Consider the following 9,509-nt stretch of genomic DNA (forward strand, 5'->3'; position numbering starts at 1 on the left):
GTGCCTTTTGGCAAACTCCATGCGGGCTGTCATGTGCCTTTACTGAGGAGTGGCTTCCGAAGTCTGGTCACTCTACCATAAAGACCTGATTAGTGGGGTGCTGCAGAGATGGTTGTCCTTGTGGAAGGTTCTCATCTCCACAGAGGAACTCTGTCAGTGACCTCCCTGACCAAGGACTTTTTCCCTCGATTGCTCAGTTTGGCAGGCAGCCAGCTCTAGGATGAGTCTTGGTGGTTCCAAACTTCTTCCATTTAAGAATGGAGGCCACAGTGTTTTTGGGGACCATAAATATTCCAGACAATTTTTGCTACCCTTCACCAGATCTGTGCCTCGACACAATCTTGTCTCGGAGCTCTATGGGCAATTCCTTCGACCTTATGGCTTGGTTTTTGTTTGACATGCACTGTCAACTGTGGGACCTTATATAGACAGGTGTGTGCCTTTCCAAATCATGTCCAATCAATTGAATTTACCACAGGTGGACTACAAGTTGTAGAAACATCTTAAGGATGATCAATGGAAAAAGGATGCACCGGAGCTCAATTTTGTGTCTCATAGCAAAGGGTCTGAATAGTTGTAAAAAAGAAATTTCTCTTAATTTTTAATGCACTTATAAAAATGTCTAAACCTGTTTTCGATTTATCATTGTGTGTGGAAGAGGAAAAACATTTGTTTAGTCAATTTTAGAATAAGGCTGTACGTCACAAAATTTGTGAAAGGTTAAGGGGTCTGAATACTTTCCGAATACACTGTAAAAGACCTTAAAACTAAATTTAAGTTGAGCACATAGAACAGACCTACTGCTTCTTAGACTTACTTTCAAGTAGAATGATATATCTATAACTCAAGTCTGAATATGGCTGGGTCTCCCAAAATGTTACATGTTGCCACTTTAAGGCTCGGACACACCCGTAGCGTTTGCCGGCTGAGAGTACCTAGCACCTCTGATTTAGAGCACCGGATGTAATTTGCAATCTGATTCTACATGTTCAATCACGAGAAAATGTCGGCAGTCAGACGTCAGGTGGTCCCTAAAACACCCTGCCGAACAAACTGCAGACGAACGGAAGATCAACATTCAGTGCAGTGTGTGTGGGGGGTCCCTTAGTCACATTTGCTCCATGTTGAGCTGTATCAAACTACAGATGTAATGCTTTTCACCCTTCTGGCTCACTTAACAAATGTGTGTTATGGGAACAGGATGGGCCTATGAATATTGGAATAATGTCCAGACAATGATGTGCCAAGTTTCTTTTAATGCTCTTTAAAAGCTCAAATGACCAGTCTCAATCCAGTTTGAATTGCACCCTAAAAACTATCAGCCTGTTACTGGCCAGCTGTTGAGTTCTACGCCATCTGTGGGACTGAATCTGTGTGTGGAGTGTGGTTACATCTCTCTGATGTACACCTAAAAGGTGTTTGCATACAGTCCAATGCCTTAATGCATGGTATTGATTGGCTGTTGCAGTGCAACTGTTTTAAACCAGGTGTGCAAGATATATCACAGAAGAGATGTGCTGCTCTTGAATATTTCATATCTTATATCATGCACATTTCATGTCATCGTCCCCCCAAAAAATGTACTTTGCGTGCAAGGGCTTTTAAAGGCATATCAGGTTTAGTAGAGAAGAGACCTGATAGGGCTGGCTGTTGTTCAATGTGTGTGGGGGTGGGTTTAGCTGAAATTAAAGAGTAATTGGGCACTTTGAGCGTAGGGAGATTAATGGTTCTTATCTCAATGGTAATCTTGGGGTTTAACTGTGTTTAGAGGTTTTAAATGCATTCGATTGGGTCTACAGATGTAAAATTAAAACAATCTGATGGGATTAATTTGGGTTGAGCCATCTGGATTGGATAACGGGACAGTGCTGCTGGGTGATCAGTCACAACACTGCATTTACTCTGTTTTAATCAAGCCATTCAAATTTTTGCCTTCGGCTGCAAGGAAATAAAGGTGACTTTGTCGGTACACACAAACCAATAACACTATTGGCTTAAATGGTACAATTTGAGTATTTTGAAAGCCCACGGTAAACTTCTCTGTCTGTATCAGTTACTTGGAGGATGCTGTGATGAACCTGGACCATGGTGATCCGGTGACGAGAGACCACATGAGTACTGTGCTGTCCCAGGTCCGACAGAAACTGTTCCAGTTCCTGCAACAGGACCCACACAGTCCTCTTAGCAAGAGAGCCCGGCGCCTGGTGATGATGCTTCAGGGCCTGGTCAATCACTAGTTCTGTACTTGTTTCTGCTCTGCTCCCATACAGTTAGAATATGGTGCAGTGAGTTTCATTGAGGTGCTGAGGGGAGTGGCATTTAGTTAAAGAGATGTGAGCATGTTGTGTAATTGCTCTGATCTTCCTGTACCCTCGGCTCGCTCTGATGCATTATACATTGCAATTGAATTTATTTTTTGTTGTCCTCATTTAAGTGGTAAAAATGGCAAGAACTGACTGGGTTTTCCCATTTTGGACTTGTAGATTTGAAGGATTTTTCTGTTTGAAACCCACTGTTCATCATAAGATCTATGAACCTTGCCATTTGCTTATTTCAGTCCATTTCCCTGTCATAGCAGCAAGAGTTTGTTAGAGGAAAAAAACTATCCTAAATGTAGACTGTCGAAACAGATGGGTGGGCCCTTTATGTTTTCTGTATGTTCAACCATTCTTTTAAATCCAAAGTTCTGACTTTAGTTCAGAATGGTATTTTGCTTTGAATCTGCACTGTTAGTATTGTAATAAAGCCTTTCTCTGCTCTTTCCTATATATTAGACTGACCATATTACTATGTAAAGAGGACAGCTTGTGGAGTCTGAGAAACTGAAATGGCTGTCCTTTTTATAGGGTCAAGGTCAACTTTGTTTGATTTTTATTTTATGGAACCTCAGTGAAATTCACTCATGCCCCTAAAAAATCTTTATTTTCTTTTGTGCCGCCTTTTTTTTTTTTTTATGTATATATCTCAATAATCCTTAACATTTGTATGACTTGTATACTTCCTCAGACTTATTTGAAGTAATTATCATCCATAGTAAATGCTTCTAACTGATTTATGTCTCTTGCTTTTGGATACCCAAGTAATGTGTGTGAACCTGATCCTGGTCTCTAGAGGACAGCCCGTTGTGAAAATGCAATCACATTTATATTTTTTTAGCGAGGTTTCTATAGAAGCTTACAAAGTCTAGTGGGAAAGTACAGCAAAACTGGGGGGTGGGGCCTGGTACAGACCTTTGACACTCCAATGTTGGGTTGCATTATGAAGGTCAACTGCACAATGCCTGCCTGCTCTGCCACTGTGGTCAGTTTATTGTAACCATTCAAGTTGCACAGATTCAAGTGAATAAGACTTTGTAGGTTTTCCATCTCAAACCCTTCATGTGCTACAAAACCTTTATAGAAAGTGCCTTATTGTACTTCACGCATGGGAATTTGCCCTCCACCACCTTTTAGTCTGTTGTGCCATTTGTAAACCAACTATTTGCCTGACTGTAAAAGTTGGTGACTGGGCTTTTTCGCACCTCTCATCAATGTCTTCTTTTGCAAACAAGGGCTCAAATGGCACAGTGAGAGAATCTGTGCGTTAGGTATACAAACATTATTTGACAATAGGGGCTTGCTAGAATAAGTTATCTAAATTTGCTTGGGTATGTGATTCCACTTTACTGTATGAGTGATAGGAAACGTTTAAACCTATTCTAAACTTGTCTAGTGTATACCAAAATGTCAATCTCTGCTATTGATGTCTTGCCATCTAATTGCATGGACAGTTATTATTTATGGTGGTTCTGGTGTCATCTGTTTTAAAATTCCTTCAACCTAAAACAGAATAAGGTGTCATAGGGCAGTGTGAGCTAAGCTTGGCGGTGTTTCTTGCCATTCCGTATACAGCACATTAGTCCTGAAACAACATGCTTATTTAACTAGGCCATAATTATGTTTTAGTTTGACAGTAGTGATGGGCACCTTTGGCGGTCCAATTTATTTATCATAAATTGTTAAAAGGTGATTCCTGATTCCTTTTTTTGCTTCAATTACTGAGTTTCATCAGTGAACACTATACACTGAGTGTACAAAACATTAAGAACACCTTCCTAATACGTTGCACTCCCTCTCCCCAGTCTGAATTCGTCGGGGCATGGACTCTACAAGGTGTTGAATGCATTCCACAGGGATGCTGGCCCATGTTGACTCCAATGCTTTCCACAGTTGTCAAGTTGGCTGGATGTCCTTTGGGTGGTGGACCATTGTTGAGCATGAAAAACCCCAGCAGTGTTCCAGTTCTTGACACAAATCGGTATCTGGCAACTACTACCATACCCCTTTCAAAGGCACTTACATATTTTGTCTTGGCCATTCAACCTCTGAATGGCACACATACACAATCCATCTCTCGAATGTTAAAAAATTCTTTAACATGCCCCTCCCCTTCAGATACACTGATTTAAGTGGATTTAACAGGTGACATCAGTAAGGAATTGTAGCTTTCACCTGGATTCACCTGGTCAGTCTGTTATGGAAAGAGTAGGTGTCCTTAATGTTTTGTACACTCAGTGTGTAGTTGCCAGATCATCTTTAGCTGCTGATTTGATTGATAGACAAAACGCTAGGCATGCTCTGGAGCAGGGATGGGTGACTTTGATGCGGGTGGGGGATACAAAAAATCTGAACAAATGAGGGGCTGCAGATACCGAGTCTGTGTACCCACATCCATACCCCACACACATTGCAAGCAAAACGTCTTAGTGCCCCCCTCTTGACAGCAGATAAACATTTTTTTTAAGTTTTAGTTAATTTCGTGCAATTCTACACATTTTGACATGGGGTGTAGAGTAAATGTTGACGTTTTTAAAGCAAGGTTGCTGCAATTCTACACGTTTTTCCATGGGGTGGAGAAGATCTTTGCTATTTTTAAAATGGTGTATCAGTGATACTAACAATATCAATGGGGACCCCTGACGGTAATTAGAACATGATTAGTTTAGATATTTGGTCGCTAAGCTAACCTGGCAATCTGAAGAATTTTTGGGGGGCTGACATGAGCAAATTGACTTACTATCAGTGACGGACAACAGTAAAACTGCTGATGCACAACCATATTTTGAAACTGCACCTTCTTTAGTCTATTCTAACTTGCAACAGTAAATTGAGACCCCAACTGAGTTCCTTTTGGGGGAAGCGGGTTGATTTGCGGGCCTTCGAAGGGGAGGACTGCGGGCCGACAGTTGCCAATCCCTGCTCTGGGGGGATCATGCATTAAAAAGGCAAACCACTATCTTCAAGGTTATAAGCCATCTGTTTTACAAAGCTGTGTAAAGCAGACATGAATCTCGTTTTTATTTTTCTGCACAAGGTTGAGAGAGGACGAATCTGTCCATGGTCGGGTAGGTGGACTATCCATCCTTTATTGTACTGAAAGTTACATGTCTGGATTTCTGGAAACGGACCCTTTTCACTGAGTGCTCGATTCACTTAAACTAATGTTCATTTGGAATAGCAATTGTGACCTGAAGTGTAAAAGCAGGATGGTTTCCATGCTCTTAGGTAGTTTTATGTTTCATATTGATCAGGGTTAAGCCTCAAGAATCACAGACCTGTATTTTGATAGGAAGCTTGCACATAATCGCTATACAGTATATATATTTTTTTCCTAGTTTACAAAGAATATTATCCTGTATTATCCTGACCCAATGTGGATCGTTTTGTAATTTCCATCGTGTTTTGTTCCCTGTGCTTGGATTGTGTTGTATATTTTACCCTCAACATTTTGGAATAAAAAATAAATTACTTCAATAGATTTCAGTGTTTTTTTATTTCACATGTCTCCTATTTGACACCACAGTGAAGTTTGTACGTTTTGTCAAGATGATAAATATCCCGCGTTTGATTCAGTTGCGTAAACTCGCAGGAAAAAAACAAAGATGGTAAGTTTTTGACATGCGAATGTTTGTTTTCATGAGGACAAGCATGGGTTTATTGGAATATTGAGAGTAAAACAACACTTATGCGGTATAGACCGATATCCATCGGATGATACATAGAGATGAGATTGAGTCTGCCCTGGTCACACACATGCGCCCTCCCTCGCGCGCACTAGATGCACATAGGAGTGAGTAGGGGCTCTTCTCTTGCGCAAGATGCGAGATACTGTATCACCTATGTAGTATTACCCTGCTGAAGCAGGTAGCAAAGTAGCTGTGCTCAGCAAACGGATTGTAACATTTGGACGTGGTCTTTTTTTCCTGAGTTGAGCGGCCTGAGCAGAATGGTATCGCTCGTGAATTACGCGTGTCTTTTCTTGCCTGTTGCTCTCCATCTGAGTAAGTGTTTACTTTTAGAAATGTACATTTTCCATATAAATAAGTGTTTAATTTGTAAGTATTATGTTTGGGGTTCACAAGTGGCATTTATCAAACGCGTCTCGTAATTATAGGGGAACGAGTCGCGCGAAAGTGGACACCGGAAAAGGTTCCAATTCCAAATTTGCTCGGTGCCGAGGGACGAAATGGTTGAGTTAGAATATATGAAATGTTTGAAAGGAAAATTAATTTTCTGACGTGGGGAAAATAGATTACGGAATAAAATAAATTAAATGATTGTGAAGATATGTGGCAACTGACTTTAATTTCAAGTAAACAATTGACTGTTTTGTTTTTTACTCTCATTTGACCATATTAAGGTAACTAGCCCCCTAAGAACAATGTCCAGTTGCTGACACTAAAAAAAGCAACGTTTAGTCAGAATGTGGTATGAGGATGATAGTCATGCTTAGGCGAACAAACTATGGGGGGTGGGGCAATTACCCCGGGAGGCTAGTTACTCTATAGTGTACTCTATGGTCATCTATTCTAATACATTTGAATTCACATGCACTTTGTTATTGGGTACCGGGTAGCCTAGTCTACTACACTAGATCGTCACGCTCAGTCGAAGCGTCAATGTGTGTGGTGTGAGAATGAATAAAACATTCAAGATGAACAAAGTCCGTTGTCTAGTTCTCATAATAGCCTATGCATTATATTGGCTTATCTGTGTTCTGTAATAGTTGTATGCTTTATCAGGACAATTCAAACAACCACCTTGATTCCCTCTTCTAAGGAGGGTGCTGATGTAATAGCCTACTATTCATTGGGGAATTTAATAGGGAAAACATGCCGATGGAAATAAATCATGAATGAATCTCATCTGCTTTACCCTGGTAGACTCTCCAGAGAGTAGCCCAGTATCTCATCTAAACATGTGAGCCTCCGGATGCGCACAAGCATTAGATAGTCCTCCTTTCTGTCAGTGCGGATCAGAGCAATCCCTCAACTCTAACTGTTATTTTCGCGTCAAAATGATGTGTAAAAAGAAAAATCATATTTAATTTATGCACATACACCACAACCTTTGGAAGCAGCATCCCATACCAATATGCTTCTTTCTCACTCTCTTTTTCTCCTCACTTCTCTCTCTCTCTCTCTCTACCCCCCCCCCCCCCCCTCCAGAAGTTATGCCTCTGTGGTTTGAAAGTGTTCTAAAGGTAGTTCACTGCAGTACACAGGCATATGGAGCAGACATTAATTCCTCATTAAATCAGGTTCAGGCTCTCCAGGAGAATTGCATCCACTTTATCCCACAATTTCACAATTAAGTGAGGCAGTATAAAGCGCCTCTCCTGAATCCTTTGTTTGCAAATTAAGCTTCTGGTTTGGTTGCTGTAGAGTTTACAGTCTTTAAGGAGCATACAGGGAGGCATGGGGAGGAATTTAATTTCTTCACCTGAATTTCTCCACTATATGATTCATCAGACAACGCCCCTCTGAGCTCTCCACACACATCTTCACATCAGCCCTGCCCCAATAATTAAATAATTACCCTCCTCCCCTCACCCACTCCCCACATCCTCTCTCCAGCAGGAACTTAGCGTGGTGTGGAGTCCCTTAACAAACACTGTGAAATGAAACGGCAGCTGAGCGTGACACACCTCGACTCTTCACCCTTAGTCAAGCCTGAGAATTAATATTTATGGATAGACCGACATACTTCTGTTCTGAGGAGTTACAGGAACTTGTGTCCTCTAGCACTACTGAGTTGTGTGTGGTTATGTTCCTAAAGGGCTATTGAGGAAGAACATAACTCCATTGGCTCCCATCACCCCAAGGTCAGTGCAGCTTATGTCCATTGTGCTTTGTTCTGTGTAGACAGCAGATTCCATGGTTGACCACTTGGGATGGGGGGGTCTGGGACAGTGGTGTAAAAATACTTGAAAGTACTACTTAAGTAGTTTTTTGGGGTATCTGTACTTTAATATTTATATTTCTGCCTACTTTTACGTCACTACATTCCTAATGAAATTCTTTACTTTTTACTCCATACATTTTCCCTGACACCCAGAAGTACTTGTTACATTTTGAATGCTTAGCAGGACAGGAAAATGGTCCAATTCATGCACTTATCAAGAGAAATCCCTGGTCATCCCTACTGCCTCTGATCTGGCGGACTCACTAAACACACATGCTTCGTTTGTAAATTATGTCTGAGTGTAGGAGCATGCCCCTGGCTATCCGTACATATGTTTTTTTAATTTTAAAAATGCTGCTGCCTGGTTTGCTTTATATAAGGAATTTGAAATGATTCATACTTTTACATGTTGATACTTAAGTGTATTTTAGCAATTACATTTACTTTTGATACTTAAGTATATTTAAAACCAAATACTTTTAGACTTTTACTCAAGTAGTATTTTACTGGATGACTTTTACTTGAGTCATTTTCTATTAAGGTATCTTTACCTTTACTCAAGTATGACAATTGGGTACTTTTTCTACCTTTGGTCTAGGATCAATGCAAGACCCGTTGTCCCCGGTGACTGTACCCTGCAATGGCACCTTGAGACATAGCTCCCACGGGAATTCCAGGAATATGACAAATCGCTCTCAGTAATGTATGGAATATGTTAAATATTTGCAACAGATCGTGAGTCATAGTGATAATCATTCCCAGCAAAGCAAGCCTATTAATATCATCTTTACTATGCATGTACACTAACTTGCACTTCATGAACTGTAACTAAGTCATAAGAAGTACTGTAAGTAAGAATTGGCAGTGGTAAACATTGGTCGTTTGATCATAACATGAATGTTCAGTGACGTGTATTCATGAAGCCAAGGGAAGCCAGGCTTCCCCAAAAAATTGACTAAGAAAAAAAGAAAAACACATTAATTATTTTATCTTTCTTCTCTCTGTGTTTCATATTTGTCCTTCAATTCGCAAGAGGCTGAATGTATCTCACCGGAGAAAGCATTCGAGCAGGCGAAACAGTGCCCCTCTGTATATGTAGGCCATCTATCAGATGCTGTCTGGTCCAAAAGAGTATGACATTGTTGCCGCAGGTGAGCATTTGGCGTCCCTTGATAAAAAAACAGTTTAAAATAATAGCCAATTAGCGTTGCGCTAAACTGCGTGATGTCAGCTGCGAATAGTCCTGGCACACCCCAAAAAAAGTGTGAAGGGAAGTCCGTTTGGATT

General features: G+C 40.7%; 1 protein-coding gene across 1 annotated transcript in view; it reads left to right on the plus strand.

Moving 5' to 3' along the window:
* Positions 1-2,768, plus strand: part of LOC120053917 (enhancer of mRNA-decapping protein 4-like) — a 40,961-nt gene extending 38,193 nt beyond the window's left edge. Inside the window, exon 29 of the mRNA XM_039001229.1 lies at positions 2,054-2,768. Coding sequence (XP_038857157.1) covers positions 2,054-2,237 — 184 coding nt within the window. The 3' untranslated portion in view covers positions 2,238-2,768. The remainder of the gene's footprint in view (positions 1-2,053) is intronic.
* Positions 2,769-9,509: the final 6,741 nt, after the last annotated feature.

Source organism: Salvelinus namaycush, chromosome 9 (assembly GCF_016432855.1).
Source record: "Salvelinus namaycush isolate Seneca chromosome 9, SaNama_1.0, whole genome shotgun sequence".
In the NCBI taxonomy this organism is placed as follows: domain Eukaryota; kingdom Metazoa; phylum Chordata; class Actinopteri; order Salmoniformes; family Salmonidae; genus Salvelinus; species Salvelinus namaycush.